The following is a 21,565-nucleotide window of genomic DNA, read 5'->3' on the forward strand; positions in this document are numbered from 1 at the left end:
TTCAGGCTGTTCTTCTGTCATTCCACTTCTTTGGTATACTGTTAAACTGGTTTTTAAAAGTATGATTTAAGGTCCTTTTCACAACAACGGTTAGGTGTGTAGATCAGTCCCAGTTTGACTCTTCATTAGCATAGCTTTAATTCATTGTTTTAAAGTGAAATCTCTTGAAAAGAGCACAGATTAACCTTGCATGTGTCAACTGTTCCACTTACAATTCAGTCTTAGTCCATTGTAGTGCCTGAATCTTCTAAGAAAGGGAGACATCAGGCTCCTGGTATCTCTAACTACAGCCAAGTGCAAAAGCAGGGCTGGACCATCTATGAGGCTAAGGGTCCAATTCTGTCCAACTTTCCAGCATTGATGCAGTCACAGTTTAGCCCAAGGTAAGGGAACAAATGTTCCCTTATCTTGAGGAGGTCTCTGTGATTGCCCCCCCCCCAATACAGGATGCAGCGGACACCCCATTGGCATGGTTGAATCAGCTCTGGAAAGTTGGATAGAATTTGGGCCTGAGAATTTCATCTCTGGCAGCAATGGGAGGGTACCCACCTCTGTCTGACCACACATATCCACTACTCCTCTTTCTCCTTCTCCCAGTCTCTGGATTGGAAAAGGAAGAAGAGAAGAGAAGATGGTGGTGAGCTAGAGTGTCTCCAATGCGATCTCTTGTGCTCTAGCCCACTACTCTCATCTTTTATTCCTCTTCCTCTCCTCCTTTTCCAGTCTAGGGAATGGGAGGAGCAAAGGCTGGCACATCACCAGGTAAAGGAGGCAATGTTTGGCATGCCACCTCTGGCACCAGAAGGTCTTGTGCCAGCGCTAGCAAAAGAATGACTCTTCACCGGTGAAATGTAGTGGCTCAAGAGGTCAAGTGATGGGCCAAACGCATCCACTCAGTCAGTACAAAGCCCAAGATGCCCAAGGCACTGGTGCGACAGCCGCTGTGATGGCTTGCTGACCAGGGCTGCCAGTGCACACGGAGGCCCCAGGAACATGACAATGAAGTGCCCCAGGCATATGGCAATGGAGTGCAAGAAAAGTGACATTTGAAGGAAATTTCAGGGCTCATGCCGAGGAGAAACATCTGAGAATTTTCAAAGGAAGCCAAATGATTTTCTATAAAGCAAATGACATTTCTCAGGGGTCTCTGTACATCCCTTCAAGGAATGATGAGGTTTACAAAGAAACATTCAACATTATACTTCCTTTCTAACTGCTACATAAAGTGCTACAGTCCTAAGAATCAGCCACCTTTCTTGACACCAAGGGCCTTAGAACAGGAGTGTTGATGATGAACGCAGGCAGTCTCCTTTTGGGATTCACAAGAAGGCACTGCAATGGTCTCTTTCCCATTAAACTCCTTCTCCTGCCTATGCTTGAAATTAAAGAGCTTTGGGGTCCAATCCAATCCTATTTCCAGCGCCAGTGCTGCCGTGCCAATGAGATGTGCACCGCATCCTGTGGGGGGGGGGCACAGTCACAGAGGCCTCCTTACAGTAAGGGAACATTTGTTCCCTTAACTTGGGGCTGCATTGCAGTTGCACCAACACTGGAAAATTTGGACAGGATTGGGCCCTTAACAGCTCCAATCACCAGTCCAATAACATGAGGGATTCATCATACTCCAGCTGTCCCTGTGAAACATCATTTTTACTTAGGTAAAGAGACCCAGCAGCAGAAGTGAAGTGGAAATAGGCTTAGAAAATAGTTTAGGAGCAGAAGGTGAGCAGAGATTGCCCTAGGCAGGGCATGAGCTAAGTCACCTGGTTGGCAACCTTCAGTCTCGAAAGATTATGATATAAGCCTACAGCACCCAGTATTCCCAAGCGGTCTCCCATCCAAATACTAACCAGGCCTGACCCTGCTTAGCTTCCAAGATCAGGCATGTGCAAGGTAACAGATCCCTGATTAACTCACTTGAACTTTGCCTCTTCCTCTTAGCTCTCCTGTCTCTTTCCTATGTGTCAGTCAGTCAAAGTTTAATTGTGGTAACCATAGGTCATTACAATAAAAGAACAATAAATTACAATATGTCCATAGACTAAAAAAGAGGAACAATTATGAACATCATACAAGTAAAATAAACTAGTAAAAGGAAAAAACATGAAAAAACCACAGTATCAAAAGCCATTTGTAAAGGCTTACAGCTTAACTCAGAGTTGACTGAAATAAAACCAAATCTGACTTCATAGAAGTAAAATAAACCCTGGTGGAATCAGGTCTATAGAATAAATGTGGAATGCAGGAAGAGTCACTTTCCTATGTGGAATGCAGGGAGAGTCGCAATAACTCTGCCGCTTATCAGGCCAGTCTGCATGACCACCAGAAGCACGTAGCAAAGCTTTTCCTAAATGGTAGGTGTCACTTTAGGCTGCAATGATGGAGGGGGGGAGAGTGACTGCTGGCTGGAATGCCCCCCTGCACATACAAAAGCCCTCCTCCCTGGGCATAGAAACCAGAATATCAAGGAGAAGGCCTTCCTAGTTTTCTACATCTAAGGAGTGCTAGATGAGAGAGCATTTAGAAGCACAGCATCCCACCTGTCTTCCAGGGCTGCTGAGAGCTGGCATTGGGACCGGGGCAAGTTCCAGTCGGATCTCCCTTTCTAAATACATTGGAGTAATAGAAGTGCACTGAAAGTGGATTAAAGATGTAGTGGAAGCGCAGCCTGAACAAGCTGGCAGCCCAATCCTGACATGTGCTGGTTCCGGCTGGCCGAGCAGCCTATGCTGTATAGAGCTCAGTTTGGGCTAAGGGAATATTTTACCCCAAGCAATGTCCCAGACAACCCTATGGCACTACTCCGATCTGTGCTAGCACAAATCTGAGCAGCCTGTGTGAGGTTGATCAGGCCAGGGACAGGGGATAGTATTCAGTCTGCACTGCCAGGGCTGATCCTGCCCCCCTCCTGGGCCTGATCTGCCTCCCGGACTGCCCTCCCCCACAAAAAAATACCCCCTTCCTGACTCCATGCCACCCAACCACCACCCTCTCTCACCCCCCCATGCCAGTCTGCCTTGGCATCGCTTATTTACACGCTCCAGGTCCAGATCCGGCATGGGGAGGCCAACCCCATTCTCGCACCCACCTACCCAGCTCAAAAGTAGTCACGAATGTGCTTTATGGCACATCTGCGACATTCTTGGACCAGAGACATTCTTGGATTGCACTCTGAGGTACCCACATTTATTTTGCAATAAATTTGTTTTGTACAATACACAGGCGTGGCCCCGTATCCAAAGGTGTTCCATTCCAGAAAGCCCCACAGATACTGAATCCACGGGTACAAGGATACGCCTACCCCCACCCTCCAGAAGTGAGGGGTGCTCCACTCGCCACCTCCAGAGGGTCCTCTGAGCCCAGCAGAGTCTGCAAAAATCCATCCACAGCCTCTACCAGGCCCAGACTGAGCCTTAGAGGCAAAAAAGAAGTCACTTTTTTCATAAAACCAGCAGTGATGTTTTTAATGCCTTATAAGGCATTAGGAGACTTGGGGAAGCCTTCAGGGAACAGAGCTCCCCTCACCTCCAGAGGGGGTGCACACAGGGGGGCTGCAGAGCCAATCCACATATAAGTCAATCCACAGATACAGGACCTGCAGATACAGCCCCCCCCCATAGTTCAGGCTCCTGTCCCATCAAATCCATTCTCTAGAGCAGTGATTTTCAATCTTTTTCATCTCATGGCACACTGACAAGGCACTAAAATGGTCAAGGCACACCACCAGGTTTCTGACAATTGACAAGGCACACCATGCTGCCAGTGGAGGCTCACATCTCCCATTGGCCTTATTAAGAACATAAGAACAGCCCCACTATAAATGACTTTCCCCCAAATTCCTGTGGCACACCTGTGGACCACTCGTGCCACACCAGTGTGCCATAGCACAGTGGTTGAAGGCTGCTCTAGAGGGCTTGTGTCCACTGTAGGTTAATTAGCCTTTCCCCAGCAATGGCCCCAGTTCTGCAGAAAGTACCATTGGACTCCACCACCAGGGTAGCTTGCCTGTTTGAACTGCAGAGGTTCTCCTTCCTCCCTGCCCCAGTCAGTAGTTTCTCCAGCCCCAGCAGCAACTTGGTTCTCAGTAGCTCCTGGGCATGGCTGCCGCATGGCAGCTACACACCAGCATCCTTTCCAGCACGCTTCTTTCCTCCAAACTCCTTCCTTCCAGCCTCTCCAAATGCCTTCACCTTCCTCCAGGTGCTGCTTTTCTCCCTGATGACCCTATTGCCTTTAAGTGGCTGCAGCTGTGCTGCACACTCACTGCATTCTAAGGCCTTGGTGCTAACCCTATGCTTCCCAGACCTGCCAGAGCAAGGGACCACTGTTGACCCCGCACCCTATTTCCTCAAGGGATCTTGCACACTTTCACTACAGCCCCCTGAAAATCCAGCCCTTAGGATTTTGCTCTCCCTAATCCCCCCCCCCAACTTCCCTTTTCCTCAGACCCGCTGCCTTCTGACAGTGCCCAAACTGTGAGTTACTGTGTAACTACCTGATCCTTTCAAGCTATCTCCGGTTTAAGATGCTGTCAGATGCGCAATCCCAGGTGTTTCTGGGTTGGATTCAGATTGAATGAGTAGGAAGCAATTGCCATATGTTTGGCAAACAGATCTCAAACTGCTCAGGCAAAACTCTTTCTGAAGGATGTTGAACTCAAATTTTAGTGTGCAGGAAGAATTCAGGGGGGCATGTCAACTTGTGGAAATACCAGGAATATCCTAAGGAATTCGTTAAAGTGGTGGTCGACTGCTGATGGCTTACTCATGATGGAAGCAGCAAGAGTGGAGCTCTTGGTGGTCGCCAGCTCCCACAATCCACCTTGTTCCCCCCCCCCCCCCGCAGAATGCCATGAGAATGACATCATGTCATGGTGTTGCCAAAGAGGCTTCAGGGGGAATGGTGAGTCCCTCGCTGGCTGAATTTCTCAGCCCCCGGCAAGCTTAGCAAAGCCCCTTCACATTTGTGTTGCCTGTAAATGCGGCTGAGAAAACAAGGGCACCTGTTCATCCCTAGGATTTGGAGAGCTGTCTCAGACTATTAGACACCAATATCCATGAAGGAGAATTTTGGAGAACAACTGTGGCTCAACTTTGGATAAAAAGTGCCCACTGATCCCCCCACCCTCCCCCAATACAGCCCTCTGTGGCATGCGGGATGGCCTTTAGTCTATGGCTGGGAGTCTTGTTTGACAGCCCACCACATCCTCTGTGTGGACAGGTGTACATAGCCTCTCTATGAGGCAAGGCCCTGGGATGAGACGTTATTGGCATCCAAGCAGGACAAATGCAGCCTAGGGGCGCGGAGGCGGGCAAGCTCCATGGATCTTAACAGAGGCTTTCAGCAGCAACAGCTCAAGTTGTTTTATTGTTCTAATTCTTGGAAGGAGAGAATTGTGTTCCCTTCTCCATGTTTTCTGTTCCTCAGTGCCGTTGCTTTTCCAGGTGTAGACGGTCAGTGTGGTGTAGTAGAGGTTAGCGTGTTGAACTGGGATGGGGGAGTCCTGAGTTCAAATCCTGACCAGTCATGAAGCCCCCTGGGTGGCCAGTCGCTCTCGGACTCACCTGCCAGCCCTGCCCTGCTCTTGCTCCTCACTACCTAGTGTTCAGTCGCAGCCTGCTACCCATCAGTTTGGCAACCAGGCTCATTAACTGTGGCCAGATTTATCCTCCATGAATTTGCTTTATCCCTTTAAAGTCATCTGAACAAGTGGTGTGCATCACTACATCTTGTGGCTAGGAATCCCACAGGTTCATTTGGCAATGTATTTGCTGATCATTATTCTAAGGCCAGTCAATGTCACTGCTCTCTCAAGAGAGAATAATATAGACCTTTATCATGGTTTATTATTACCCGTATGTTTATTATATGCTTTAGATAAAAGTTTGTGCTCAACATTGCCGATAGCCATCTTCTCATTAAAAAAAATCAATAAATTCTGCTGTTCCAGTCAATAGTCTGTTCTGTTTGTTGGGTTGAGTTGCCCCAGGATTTTAGAGCAGTAGATGCCCTGCGGGTTGGGTGCCATGCCTAGCTTGACTCTTCAGAATCTCTGCTTTGATGTGGTCCTTTGAAGTTCTCTAGGTAACCAAATTCCTCGCAAGGAGCTTCAAAGCTAAAGTCACACCATTTCGGTTCTGACAAAGCAGTGATGAGTTACCCTTCCATTTTCTGGAACTGGGAACTTCACAGTAGTTCTTTAGGGGACTAACAGCATGTTTTTCGTTTGTTTGTTTTTGGCAACCTTCAGTCTCGAAAGACTCTGGTATCGCGCACTGAAAGGTGGTTCTGGAACAGTGTCTAGTGTGGCTGAAAAGGCCGATTCGGGAGTGACAATCCCTTCCACACTGGGAGCAAGTGCAGTCTGTCCCTGGTCTGTCTCCCTGGCTGTGGGCCTTCCTTCTTTGCCTCTTAGCCTCAGACTGTTGGCCAAGTGTCTCTTCAAACTGGGAAAGGCCATGCTGCACAGCCTGCTTCCAAGTGGGCCGCTCAGAGGCCAGGGTTTCCCTCCTGTTGAGGTCCACTCCTAAGGCCTTCAGATCCCTCTTGCAGATGTCCTTGTATCGCAGCTGTGGTCTACCTGTAGGGCGCTTTCCTTGCACGAGTTCTCCATAGAGGAGCTCCTTTGGGATCCGGCCATCATCCATTCTCAGCATGGATCCATTTAACAGCATGACAGCAAAAATAAGTAGTGAAGCCTTTCCTGGACTTTACCATTTTGATTTGTGAATGGGGGGAGGAGAAGGGATGTTCCATGTTTGAATGAGAAACAACCTCTTTATGGGCCTGATCCTATGGGCCCACATAGCACAGTAGCCCAGTGCCAGTGCTCAGTGTTGTAAATTTATCATAAAGCATGTAGAGAGAGCAGAGAGCGCCAGTGCTGGTCCAACACCAGTTGGCGCTGGGCCTCTGTGCCAGGGGGTGGACGATGCATGGCCGCCAGGTGTGGCCAGCCAAACTACTGCTGGGCAGTAGTGCAGCTTTTGGGGTGTGGGGAGGCATTCCACGGCAGGGGGAGGGTGGGATGCAGGAGTGGGACCTGCTGAATCCTATAGCGTGCATTGGGCTGCAGACAGTGGGCTTCTCCTGTCTGCACTGGCCAAATAGCTGGCACAGACGAAAGTAGCCCCTTTGTGGAGCTTGGGGTTTCCTCAGGGGAAGGGGTTGAAATTCCTCTTCTCCGGTGGAGATCTCTGGCGGCTTCCTGGCTCCCACAGAATACAGCGGTCACCATATTAGTGCTGCTGTTCCTCCAGGCACCGGGAAGCATAGGACTGGGTTGCACCTGTAGAAAACTTGGGGAGAAGGGTTCAAATTAGCCTTGTCTCCGAGATGCTGATTTTCAAAGGGGGATGTTTGCTGTGGAGAAACACTTCGATCTATAATGCATCCTGCATCCAAAAAAGAGCTCATCCCAGAGATGTTTGGAGCCAAGCATCCAAATATGCTTGGCTCCCATTGAAAATTCTCAGATTCAGATTCTCAGATGTTTAATCTTGGGAGGAACCCTGAAATTTGCACTGAATGACAGTGTGTTGGTTGCACCCAACATTTCTAACAACCTTCAAGCCAGTGGCAGAAGGAGAGCATGGAAAGCGCACCCAGTGCTGCGTCAGGAATTCACTCTGTTCCAAAAGTGGTTTTCCTTTTGGCAAAGAAGAAATCACCTTTTGAGAACTACAAACGGCTTTGACGTATGCAGTAAGAGGTGCAGTTTTGGGGGTGTGAACATGGTAAATGCAATAAGTACACGCAAAATTTGCATTAAAAAAAGAAATAAAATTATTTTAACTAATAAAACAAACTAACACCAATTTCACTTCTCTAGGTGTTTGTCTCCTGGTCCAATTTTCTTTCCAAACAAATTACAGAGGCCTCTCCAGGACCTCTGAAGGCCAGAAAGATCCAAAAGGCATCATGGGTTCATTCGTCTTATTGGTGCAGAACCAGTTTCCACAGCTAGATGGCTTCAGCTTGCATTTTTTTCAGAAGACACAATTCTCATAGCTTCATTATCCAACCACGAGAAGGTGAGGTGTTGGCCATTGTAAGCAAACACACAAGCTGTGGTTGTACAATAAAAGATTGCTCCTACCACTTTGTGCTAAAAAGAATTCTGGGCTGGCCAGGTAAAATTGCATATTAATGCATGCTATTGATGATGCATCCCTCTCACATAACACTTGAATTGAGTGTTGGGAGAGTTAGGACAGACAAAAGAAAATATTTCTTTTCCCAACATGTAATTAGTCTGTGGAACTCCTTGCCACAAGAGGTGGTGATAGCATCTCGCCTGGATACCTTTAAGAGAGGATTGGGCAAATTTCTGGAGGAAAAGTCCATCACGGGTTACAAGTCATAATAGGTATATGCAAGCTTCTGGTTTTAGAGGTAGGTTACCTCAGAATGCCAGATGCAGGGTGGACACCAGGACACAGGTTGTGCCTTACTGTCTTTAGTGCTCCCTGAAGCCTTTGATGGGCCACTGTGAGATACAGGAAGCTGGACTAGAGGAACCTTTGGCCTGATCCAGTGCGGCTCTTATGTTCTTAGCTATATCACCTTCCTAGTGTATGTATACTGTGTCTGAACACTTCAACTGCAAGTAATTTTTAAAAAAATAATAACTTGGAATAAAAAGACGTAACACCACTTTTTACCTTTTTCCATTTTTTTTATTAGTGAAAAAAATTAGTGAAAAAAAACACCATTTTCAAACACCTCTATCTGACTAGTTTTCTCTCCTGTTGTGAGCGAAGAGTCCATGACTCGCTGCAGTACAGAATGCGCTGCCTCCGACGCATCCTCGGCATCACCTGGCAGGACAAAGTTCCAAACAACACAGTCCTGGAACGTGCTGGAATCCCTAGCATGTACGCACTGCTGAAACAGAGACGCCTGCGTTGGCTTGGTCATGTCGTGAGAATGGATGATGGCTGGATCCCAAAGGATCTCCTCTATGGAGAACTCGTGCAAGGAAAGCGCCCTACAGGTAGACCACAGCTGCGATACAAGGACATCTGCAAGAGGGATCTGAAGGCCTTAGGGATGGACCTCAACAAGTGGGAAACCCTGGCCTCTGAGCGGCCCGCTTGGAGGCAGGCTGTGCAGCATGGCCTTTCCCAGTTTGAAGAGACACTTTGCCAACAGTCTGAGGCTAAGAGGCAAAGAAGGAAGGCCCATAGCCAGGGAGACAGACCAGGGACAGACTGCACTTGCTCCCGGTGTGGAAGGGATTGTCACTCCCGGATTGGCCTTTTCAGCCACACTAGACGCTGTGCCAGAACCACCTTTCAGAGCGCGATACCATAGTCTTTCGAGACTGAAGGTTGCCAATACAAATATCTGACTAGTACACAATCTTCCAAGGTACAAATGTCCTAGTACCATTTTTGGACAGGAGATAGGTGCCTGAGATGGAAAAGCAGCATCTCCTTCAGAGAGATGGTGGTATTCAACTAGTTAATAGAGCTTGCATTCAACATTAATCTACATTCTTGGATACAACCAGAAATCTCTCTACAACTGATTCAAGCGTGTGAAGAGGCAACAAAACTCCTGTGTTCCAGCCAACCATCATTCCACGTGTGGTTTTGTCTTCCTCGGGGCTGGTGTGCTGCTACCATTGAGACTTGAGTGTTGATAGTTAGATGGTAAAATGCCTTGCCTTTGAACCTTTGAAGGTTGCCCTTACTGAGCATGTGAGGAGAGCGGCAAACAGCAAGCCTCTTCTGGTAGCTGAACTACGGTATTCATTCCTAGCAATTCACTGGAAAAGCCTCATGCATAAACATGGATCGATGAGGAGGGAAAGCCACAACTTTTCTGTACAGTCTCAAGTTTCTAGTCCATATGTGTCTAGGTTGTTCAGGCCCTTGTGGATATCATACTGACACTTGCAGAATCCGCTGCAAAACCAAAACCGTTTTCCCAGTGCTCTCACACTGCCTTCTCATCCTGAGGCCTTCTGGGGCTGTATCTTCAAGGAGCAGTAAACCCTAGGTAATGTATGGGCCCAGTTTCAGTTTTCTGGGTCATGTGGACATGTGCCAATGATTTTGATAACCCTGTAAGCCAGCCAGTTCCAAATATCTTTATATATCTGGGTCTACACTATATCAATGTGTAGGCTTTGTCAGCTATCCATGGGACAACAATAGACCTCAGTTTGACAATCTGTCATCAGCAAACTAACTGCAGGAGGGAAAAAGGAGGAGAGGGTTTCATGTTGCCGAACGGAGGCTCTTGTGTCTGTTTGCTGCTCAGCACCAGTCTTGCGCAGACAGGAATGTGCTCATCCGAACAGGTTTTCCATCGACACCTGATTTTCACCTCTTTCCTCTTGAATTGTGGCTTGTTGTCAACCTTGCCATCCAGCACACTGGGACAGAAGCCAAGCGGAAAACTGACAGTTGTCCCAGAGCGGTGCCAACTCTGAACAAGCACAATCGACAACCAGAGGTTATGGCCTTGGGAGACACGCACACCATTTCTGAGTGCCGGAACTCAATCCAAGGGGTTCAGCACAGCTGGCATACATTGTCAATGAATAAGCCTGCTAATCAGGCACCCTGAGTTAAGCACATGCCCTTTGGAAAGAGGTAGGAGGCAGTGCTCAGATTGGCACGGAGCAGCATATCCTTAGTGACTGTTTATAGAGGGCTACAAGGGATGCAGGCATTGTATAGTGATAAATGTGGGAGGACAAGTGCTTGTCATGATGACCCTGTAGTTTATAGGCATGATCCAGACTTATCCTTGGTCCAGTTCATAATCCCCTGGTGTCCGGGCAGTGCATAGTCACAGGAGGGTTGGTGTGGTAAGTACTGCAAGGACCACAATGTGCCAAGTAAGTGGCCCCTCCAACTCACTGTCGCAACCATTCTGGGCAGCGATAGCAACACAAAAGCACTCCTGCCGTAAGTTCCTGCAGTACTTACCAAGCCACACCTCATGTAGCTACGTCACTGCATCTGGGGGCAATTTGCTCAGTTTGCTCAGTTTGCTTCCTACTGCTGCTTCTTTCCAATTCTGGTTCAAAGGCAATACCTTCTATTGATGACATCACTGCTTCTGCTGTTGGCTAAATCCTTTCGATACATTCCCCTTCAGCTACAGCCCTGGAGCCATATGGGGTGGGATTAAGGTTGGAGCTTTCAATCTCCTTTAAGGGCCTCTCTACCTTCCCCCCCCCCATTATTGAATGTCGGTAGGTAGAAAAACTGGTCAGATGACCCTTCTGCCAACTGTATCTGTATTCCTCTTATGATAAAATGGGGGGGGGGGGTTGTTTGTTTGTTTGTTGTTTTTGCTTTAAATTGTTTTTAATCTAACAGCCTGAAATGAATGACTCTAAGAGAAAAGGCAGAAACAAGTGGAGGCTAATTCTCCTTTTGAAACAATGAACCAGTACATACTATCAATGGAATAAAGTGACAAAGCTCTTTCTGTATTGTCTCCTTATAGCTGAAATTGGTGGGAATTGTATCTTCAATCCTTCCCCTAAAGCAGGGGTGTCCAAACTTTTTGGCAGGAGGGCCACAGCATCTCTCTGACACTGTGTTGGGGGCCGAGGGAAAAAAGTATTAATTTACATTTAAAATTTGAATAATTTTATCTGGGTCCCTTTTTGGGAGAAGGGCGGGATAAAAATAAAGTTTTATTATTATTATTATTATTATTATTATTATTATTATTAAATGAATTTATTAGAGATGCAACTTGTATGAATGAATGAAGGTCTTGCAATAGCTCAAGGCCTATAAAAGGCCTTGCACAAAGTAAGGCCAGCCTTTCCTTCACTGCCACTGCTGCATCACAGACATGAAACAGCAAGTACTGGAGGGAGCTTTCGTCCCACAGCTCAGGTGAGAGGTTAAATAGTCATCCTCATGCTGAGAGCACTTGCATTGGGCCAGGATGGGTTCCAGCAAGTCTCCGGAGGGCCAGAGGCTCATTGGAGACTGAGGACTCCCTGAGGGCCTGATCGGGAGCCCTTGAGGGCCGCAAGTGGCCCCCGGGCCGGGGTTTGGGCACCCCTGCCCTAAAGGAAAAACTTCCCCAGACCAACGGGGGGGGGGGAATATTCTACCTACAGAAATGTCTATGAGCAGTGGCATCACCAGGGTTTGGGTCACCTGATGTGGGAGGCTAGCATGAAACTCCAATGATGGACCTCCTCCCATGCACCATTGTCCCACCCCGTTGGTTTTTTGGCTATAACTTTTGATAGAATAGAGATATTTCAACACAGCTTATTCATTGCATTTTGCATGAAATCACACATTGAATGATATATAACATGATAGTATCATTCAAAAACACCAAGATTTTTAAAATTTTGACCAGGAGTGGTGTCTCTCTCTCACACACACACACACACACACACACACACACACACACACACACCCCGTGCATCTCCCACTGTGGCAACACCACTACCTAAGAGTGAGATTAAATTGAATGCTTTTCTCTAGAATTCTGATTTTCTACATACAAGGAGTTTTTGAGGATGAACCTTGACAGCTTAAAGTGTTGCATGCCAGGATAGGCTTTGCTACTTGATTCTGCTGAGAATAAGCTGAGTGTTAGATTGGCAGTACAGCTGCCAGCATAGTTTGCTGGACTCAGGCCCAGAAGTCAGCTTTGGGGGATTAATAATGCTCACCTCAGGAGGAGAGGTGAGCATTAGAAGTCTCCAAATTCTGACTGCTCTGTGGTTGGCTGGGGGGCAAAGGGGCTAAATGTGGAGTGGCTTGGAAGGTAATTGCCAGAAATTAGGAGATCAGAAAATAGGGACTATCCCTGGTAAATAGGACTGTGTCTATTACCTGGGAGTAAGCAGCCTTGAACAGAATGGGATTTACTTCTGAGAAACATGCCCAGAATTGTGCTGGTTGAAACATACAGCCATGCTCACCAGCGACTCAATTAAGGGCTCAATCCTGTCCAACTTTCCATTGCCAACGAAGGCAGAGAGCAGGTGGTGCGTGAGCTTGGAGCAGCACTTTTGAATGGGGAGATGCTTCTTTTACTTAGGGAAGAGGACAGTGGCTAGATGGGATCTGTTCAGCAGCACATCCAGAGATGCCTATTGGCAGGAGATTGTTGTGTACAGGGATGAAGAAAGGTGACAGCATCAGAGGCAGCAGTTTTCAGGTGTTGCCTAGCAAATATTTGGAACTCCTTTTGTGATTGGACAATCTTTGCAGCTCTGCTTTCTTAGCGATGTGATGGAAATGGAAACGCCAACTTACAAGTTATTCTGAGGAGAGGGGAGAAAGATCAGGCCCTCAGTGGGTTTCACACTTTTAAACCAACAAATGCAAGGGGATACTTTATGACAATCAAAAATAATGCACACATCAACTTAGTACACATCAGCTAACTTTAGCAACTTCAGTAACTATCCACGCAATCCAAACACCCCCCCCCCAGCTAGCACAAGTCCCTTGTGCCACCTCCCAGCTGTCACGAACGTACCATAAAGCGTGTTCGCAATGACAGGAGTGTAGGATAGGCCAACGCACAAAGGTGCGCTGGCCTTGCAGAACTGGCCCCGTACCCGGAGGCAGTAGGTTTGTGCCAGCCCAGGCAGACCAGCACTAGGGGTGGGAGAGGCATTTTGGGGCAGGGGAAGGGCGACCCAAGGGGTGGATCAGACCTGGGAAGGGCATGCTGGACCCCAATCCCCATCCTCAGCTTGAGCGGCATAACTTGGGCTGCTCGAATTTGCGCCCGTGAAATCACAGGCACAGGTCCAAGTAGCCCCATAGGGCTGCCTGAGGCGTTCCTTGGGGTAAGGGGAAGGAAATCTCCTTACTCCGAATTGCACTCCAGCCTGCACCAAACCTGCACTGGATACAGTGCAGGCCAGTCGGCCTGCCAGTTCCAGCGTAGGTTAAGCTTGTGCCCTGTGTTTGCAACAGAAGACCAGAGATTCAATTCATGTGCATAAATATTCCACCAAAGTTATTCAGACGCAATCGCTACAGCAGAATGTAAGGAAAGCCCTGCTGAATTGGCCAAAGGGGTTCCATCTAGCCCAGCATTTTGTTTCCCACAGGGATCCACCAGCTGCCTCTGGGAAGCCCACGTTCAGGAGACAAAGTGATGCTTCTCTCCTACCATTGTTCCCCTGCAGGTAGTATTTGAATCTAAATTACGAATGAAGCCATAGGTAGTACATCACCATCGTGACTAGTAGCTACTGAAAGACCTGTCCTCCACAAGACTCTCTCTCTCTCTCTCTCTCTCTCTCTCTCTCTCTCTCTCTCTCTCTCTCTGTGTGCCATTTTCCTTCTGGTACCCAAGAAGTCTAAACCAACCTGAACTCAAACCCAAAATTGGTTCCATAGGAGGGGGTGTTTTTCAAGGACCCCAAACTGAACCCCAATCCTAAACTCTCTTGGTTGCCTTGAATTTTAACTACTAAACCCCTAAAACATGAAAAGTGGTAACCATTCCAAATGGTGACCATTACCCGGTAGCATAGTGATGGGGGGGCAGCACAGTCCAGGTGCTCACTGAACCAAACAATGTCTTCTGCAGGTTGCCGGTGCTCAGGGCCTAGGAGAGGGGGGTAAAGTGGGTAATTTGCACCCGGGCCCAGGGTCAAAAGGGGGGCCCAGGAGCCAAAGGAGGGGGCCCAGAAATTTCCTAGGATCTGACATTTTCCCATCTATTCAGACTTGTTGCCCATACGGAATGCTGGGGACACTACCATGATTGGGGATACTACTGATGCCACATGGGTGGGTAGACCTGGGCTCCAAAGACTTTTCCAGCTGTCTCTACCCTCCCCTCACCCTGCTTCACCCTTCCCTGCCCCTATTCTGCCCCCCATCACCACCCTCCCCCGCTATTTCACCCCTCCCCCTGTGCAAAGGGGCCTAAAAGAAAACTTTGAACCCCCTGAAAACATTCCTCTCAGAGACCCTGCCAGTGCGGCCCAGAATGGATCTAACAGTGAGTGGGAGGTGCCGCTTAAATGGCACATTGTGGCTTACTTACAATGCCACCCCCCGTAGCTTCTCTACCGCCATTACCAAGTGTTTAGTTCAACCAACTCAAAAGTAAGTGGGCCGGCTTACAATTATATGATTCATCTCCTATTTTCCTCATTTGTTTTTGCTTGAGAAAAGCTGACCTTAAGACGTTCAAAGACAGCTTTTAAAATAATGAGTGTTTTCTCAAGTCTAATAGTGATCATGGGGTTCATTGTTTGCAAGGTGTATAGCGTCACCTTGCAAACAAAAGAGTTTGATATTCTTCTGCATGAATTGCCTCCCAGCGGGTTTCAGAACCTCTTCAAAGTCACCTCCATTTGATGACAAACTCAGGTCCGATGTCTATTTAACAGTGTGGCCAGTGGCATTGCTAGGGGAGTGCAGGGGTGCGGTCGCACTGGGTGATGCGCACGGGGGGGTGACACCACTACTTGCCAAAATTTTTAAATCTTGGTTTTTTCGAATAATACCATCATGTTATATATCAATCGATGTGTAATTTCATGCGGAATGCAATGAAATAGACGGTTTTGAAGTACCTCTATTCTATCAAACGTTATAGCCAAAAAGCCAGTAGAGGCAGAGCAGTGGTGCATCACCATGCCCATCACTTGGGCTGTTGCCTCACCCACTGCATGGGAGGAGGTCCATCATGGGGGTGACACGCTGTCCTCCCATACCAGGCAACCGAAACCCTAGTGATGCCACTGAGTGTGATTACAATTTAAAGCATCTTCCTATGCGGTAAAAGAAAAGCATGAAGGCCACAAGACCCCTGGAGCACCATTCTGTGAGACAGCAGCATGCAAATAAATTGGATGACTGACTGAGCCTAAGTGAACACACCTAAGGACAGCAGAAATTCCTTCAGAATAGCCATGCATAGGAACAGGCTGCAGGAATGCCAAACCAAAAGTGATAACCAAGGAATTTATTTTCTTTTTGGGCTCGGGAAACTGGAGATGTCCAAACCAGTGGCATAGCTGGAGGGGGTACAAAGCACTAGTCTTGCAGGTGCCTGAACGTGCTGTGCAAGTAGCCCCTCCCCTTCGGCTCCAAAGAGGAGGGGGACCACTTGCGCAGAGCATTCAGCCGCCTGCAAGACTTACTGCTTTGCACCCTCTCTAGCTATGCCACTGCTCCAAACTTGATACAGACTGAAAACAACTGGGATTGATCCAAGACAAATCAGTGCAACACTTATATGCAGCAGTTTCAAGTGTTTGCCATACATTATCTCTGTGAACCATACAACAGCCCTGTAAAGTAGGTCAAGCATTATCCCCATTTACTGAGCAGGGAACTGGGAGTAATAGGGTCTCGCCTAAGCTGTAACCCTATGCGCTCTTACCTGGAAGTAAGTCCCATTGAACTCAGTGAGACCTACTTCTGAGTAGACATGCATAGGATTGCGCTGTTGGTGAGGCTGTGGCAGAGATGACACTGGGTTCAGGAACTTGGCTCCGTGCAAGCCGCGTCCCTGAGAGTACACACTGCACAATGTCCCAAGCTGGTGCAACTAAAAATCAAAGCAAGACTTTCCAAGCCTTGTTGAAGGAAGGAAGGAAGGAAGGAAGGAAGGAAGGAAGGAAGGAAGGTCAGCCAACAGGGGGTCTCGCCAATAGTTCAAAATACTCTTACCTGGAGAGTAGTGAGTAGGACCCGCAAGCCACTAGCTTCTTCCTCAGCCATGCCCACTGCCCCCCTTTCTAAGTAGAAGACTACACCACTGCACTAGTGAGTGTTGGCAACACTGCTCTGCTATCGTCCCAATTAAGAGAGCAAGACGCAAAACCCAGCCCAAGAGAGAGAAAGAATCAAAGCAATGCAGCTCTGGAGCTCCACATGCAAGAGAGAGAGAGAGACGTACAGCCCCCCGACCCACCCCCAGCCTCTCGTCCCTTTGGAGTACACTGTGACGGAGAGATTAATTCCTATATAAAGAATCCTGAGGATTAAGCAAAGCACTCTGTGAAAGGTCTGGGTGCCTGGTGCACAGCCGGAGGCGTGCAGGGTGGCAGCGGGAGGAAGAGCGGAAAGTGAGACCCTGCTCAAATCCAGCCAGGCAAACACAGAGGAGGAGGAGGGGAGGGCAGCCGGCAGCCTGGCCGCTTGACAGACATTCTCAGCTGACCAGCTGATGGGTTCCAAAGGGCCTTCCGAGGCCGCTCAACTCTGCCTTTCCTCTCTTGTCCTCACTAAACTGGAGACACGGCCAAAGGAACACGGCCTTCAGCACTGCGGTGGTGACAAGTCGTGCAAGGCCCAGCTGCACTGCTGCTTAGAAGGAATCTCCGCAAGTGCTCTGAGTTTGTAAATTTGCTCCTGAGCAGGGCCTTGGCTTTCTTGTTTCAGCACAGCCAAAATGTAACCCAATTCAACATGCACAAAACCAGGTCACAGATCAAGGCAATAAAGTTACGACGCGTGTTCCAGAACTCCGTGGATCTGCCCAAATGGTCATGGCTAAGCACTGGAAAAAGCCATGAGTACCCCCCTTTCAGGAACGAGTGATCAAGGTTTTAGACATAGCTACATTCATGAATAACACAGGTCTATACATATTTCATTGCCTCTTCTTGGGTACATTTGGGGTGTTGAATCCCAAAATGGCATCAGTTTTGCTGATCAACTCTAGTTTTGGGGGTATGGCATAGCCACCTCATAGGTTGATTCAAGCAGTTTCCTTAAGAGGAAGTGGACACCACAGCTTCCTCATGAGGCATATGAGGTGGCTATGCTGTACCCCCAAAACTAGAGCTGATCAGGAAAACCGAAGCAATTTTGGGATTCAGCACCCCTCCCAAAAAATCCAAAATTCATTTAAACATCCTTGGCAATTAAACAAATGTTTGTTTTGTAGGCCTGTGTGGTTTATGAAGGAGCCAAGGTCTTAGTCCTCCCATTTTGTTGGTTGGTAAGTGGGTTCCATTCACGGAGTTCTGGAACACGCGTCGTAACTTTATTGCCTTGATCTGTGACCTGGTTTTGTGCATGTTGAATTGGGTTACATTTTGGCTGTGCTGAAACAAGAAAGCCAAGGCCCTGCTCAGGAGCAAATTTACAAACTCAGAGCACTTGCGGAGATTCCTTCTAAGCAGCAGTGCAGCTGGGCCTTGCACGACTGGGCCTTTGAAGGAGAACGAACAGGGGACACAAAGCCACCAGCACCTCCTTTGTAACTAGGGCAGAACCTGAGGGTCAGTCATGCCCCCCCGCTTGGCGTAGTACCTGGAGCAGGTGCCACTCAAGTTCCACCTGAGTTATGTCTCTGCCTCCATGACCCTCTCAGTTAGTACCAAACCCCAAGAAAATTATGCCACAAAGCAACCATTGCAAAACCCATAACTGTCAGGTTTTATTTGGACTGAAATGAACAGGTTTTAAAACCTGGATGCAATTCATCCGATGCCTGGGTGTGTGGAGGAGGAGTTTGATAAATAATCTGGATCAGGTATGACACTGGCTAAGAGCTGGGCAGAGTCAAGAGGATTTTTGACTGAGCTGTCAGCTGAGAAGGATGGAACCTTTCATTTCACTGAAATTCTACTTTGAGTACTTACATGCCTTCCCAGCAGGGGGAGCAAAAGGGAGACATTCTGTTTTGCTCCGCCCACCCAGGATGCGCTGAAGGGAAGTGGGCGGGACTCCTTGCACACTGTGGTGAGGCTCCCTGAAAAACTTAGTGATCTGCACCCCCTCTAGTTATGCCACTGCTTGCCACCAAAGCTCCTTGAGTGCAGCACCTGAAAGAGTGGGACTTCTGGTTTCTTTAAGGAACAGGCACAAATGTAAGGGGGGGGGGCAGGTAGAAAAGACAGTTCTTTATCTGCATCAAACATATTCCAATCTAAAGTTAGAGCACCAAGAGGAGGGAGAATATGCTGCTTGCGCTCCATGGAAGAGGGTGATATTCTGCAGTTGGGCACTCCAAATTCTGTGGCCTGCGTAAACCATGTGCTTTGTGGCAAATTGGCAGCCAATTTCCATTTATGGGTTTTGCAATGGTTGCTTTGTGGCATAATTTTCTTGGGGTTTGGTACTAACTGAGAGGGTCATGGAGGCAGAGACATAACTCGGGTGGAACTTGAGTGGCACCTGCTCCAGGTACTACGCCAAGCGGGGGGGGCATGACTGACCCTCCGATTCTGCCCTAGTTACAGAGGAGGTGCTGGTGGCTTTGTGTCCCCTGTTCGTTCTCCTTCAAAGGAGAACCTCCCCAGGAGAAGGGACAGGAGCGTGAAGCTGCTGCAGCCAGCATTCCTTCCTCCAGGGACAACCCAGAAGCAGTCACTCTGGGTTCTCCCCAGAGGAGGCACTGGTGGCTTTGCACCTCTGTAGGAGAAGGAACATGGAGCACAAACCACCCTGCTCCTGGGAGGACCCAGAAGTGAAGTCACAGTGTCACACGATGGCATGACGTCACTGCCCAGTCAGCAGGCCAGTCAGTTATGCCTCTGCATGGAGGGTATCTGGAGCCCTCCCCACCCATGGTTAACCTCCTTCACCCATGGTTAACCTCTCCCTCTAGTGAGATTTGGAGACTTCAGTGGGCTATACACCACGACCGGTGGACTCTTCTGCATTCCACACCATTTCCATACTACCTCGATCAGTAAACACTGCTGATAACTTTTTTTTTTAAATGTCCTGCGGGTTATTTCTCTCCACCTTTGTTCTCAGCTTTGTTCTGCAATCTTTTGTTCTGAGAGCACCCAAGTGACTTACATCCAAGCCTGGATATGTAAGAGGCACGATCAATGCCTTATTTTCTTTTTCCTTGCTTCAGACAATTAGGCTTGACGAATAAGCTTCGGAAGATTACAGGGCACTTAGAAAAATAAAAACCAAAACTGATCCTATAAAAAGAACTCCTCAGGGCAGAGGCCGCTCTCCCTTTTTGTCTTTTTGCTTTTGTTTCTTTGAAAAACTCCAGTGTCCAGTGATGGTATGGTGCATGTCTGTTCAGGTGACTTTCCAGATTTCTGTGACCAAAGGGATCTGTCTGTCCCGTCCTCCTGAGTTGCTCCAATGACATAGATGTGAGAGTTGGGGTGTAATCCTACCCAATTTTCCAGCACCGAGGAAAGGGCAATGCAACTCCGAGGTAAGGGAACAAACATTGCCTTACCTTGAGGAGGCCTCCATGACTGCCCCCTAACTGCTAGACGCAGCACATGCCCCACTGTCACAGCTATACCAGTGCTAGAAATTTGCTTAGGATTGCGTCCTTAATGTCAGAAAGCTGAAAAGGAAGTAAGTGTCATAGAATCTGCTTGGAAAACCTACACCAGGAAGACAGTGGGGAACATAATGCACAATTAAGCTAACTGTGCATCCCGACATCACAGTGACGCAGACCTGCACTGCTGCCTCTGCTCGAGACTGAAAAGACTGATAAACACACTGCCACTGGCACTGAGGGCCCAACCTGGGCAATCTCTGATGCCAGCCCTAACTGTTGATATTCTATTCTCATATCCACTTTTGCAAATTGGCAGTGCAAACCTATGCATGTCTGCTCAGAAGGAAGCCCTACTAAGCTAAGAGGAACTTACACTGGCTACACTGGCTGCCGGTTCTGTTTCGGGCCCAATTCAAGGTGCTAGTTTTGACTTTTAAAGCCCTTTACGGCTCAGGTCCGGGGTATTTGAGGGACCGCCTCCGTCCTTACAATCCTGCCCGTGCTCTTAGATCATCTGGGGGGGGGGCCCTTTTGACTGTGCTGCCACTAAGTGATGTGAGAGGGGCGGTGGCCAGGAAGAGGGCCTTCTCAGTGGTGACCCCTGAACTGTGGAATACCCTCCCCTTAGAACTGAGAACTGCTCCCTCGTTGCTAATGTTTCGGCATGGACTGAAGACCTTTTTATTTCAAAAAGCTTTTAATTGTTGACAGGCTGGCTGGCATTCTTGCTTTTTATATGAAAATCTACGGGGTTTGTTTGTTTTTAGATTTTTTAATTATTGTAAATTGTTTTTAATTGTTTTTCATGTTGCACTTTTAAATTGTAAGCCACCTTGTGTGCCCATTGGGCAAAAAGGCAGGGTATAAATTAATATAATAATAATAATAATAATAATAATAATAATAATAATAATAATAATAATAATAATAATAAACTCCCAAGTGCATGTGTGTATAAGACTGAAATTGAACATGGAAGAGTTTTTAAAAACTGCAACAGCCAAAATTTTCTCTTCTATACAATGGTTCAAGGTATTGGATGGTTTAAGGTCTTAAACACCCCCCTCCCCCCCCCAAAAAAAATTGCATTGGATGCATCCTGCAAGAATCAGACTTGGAGAACTTAACACAGCTGTCAGTTGCCTCCAAGGGCCAGTCTTAGAGGCTTTGTCTTGCCCTGAAAAGACGTTTATGAGATAACCAAGGGAGAATTGAGAGAGATGATGAGTGGCGGCAAAGAAGGGGGAGGAAAGCCTTTGAAAGCATGTTTTATAAGTCCTGCTAGCACTCAGCGTGCTGCCATGATTAATCCGTTGACAAAAAATGATTTGGGAGCTAATTAAAGGCAGCTTAAAGGAGCTGTTTTGCC

General features: G+C 47.9%; 1 protein-coding gene across 5 annotated transcripts in view; it reads right to left on the reverse strand.

The window, feature by feature from the left end:
• AGBL1 (AGBL carboxypeptidase 1) overlaps window positions 1-17,052 on the reverse strand; it is a 419,500-nt gene extending 402,448 nt beyond the window's left edge. For 2 of the 5 annotated variants that reach the window (XR_010794779.1, XM_066634749.1), the window contains exon 1: window positions 13,486-14,249. Coding sequence is in view for 4 of the 5 variants with exons in the window: in XM_066634749.1 (XP_066490846.1) it covers window positions 13,486-13,776 (291 nt within the window). In the remaining variant the exon portion in view is untranslated. Of the gene's footprint in view, window positions 1-13,485; window positions 14,250-16,652 lie in introns of those variants that run through there. The other 3 variants (XM_066634748.1, XM_066634747.1, XM_066634750.1) reach the window with 2 other exon arrangements.
• Window positions 17,053-21,565: the final 4,513 nt, after the last annotated feature.

Source organism: Tiliqua scincoides, chromosome 8 (assembly GCF_035046505.1).
Source record: "Tiliqua scincoides isolate rTilSci1 chromosome 8, rTilSci1.hap2, whole genome shotgun sequence".
Lineage (NCBI taxonomy): Eukaryota > Metazoa > Chordata > Lepidosauria > Squamata > Scincidae > Tiliqua > Tiliqua scincoides.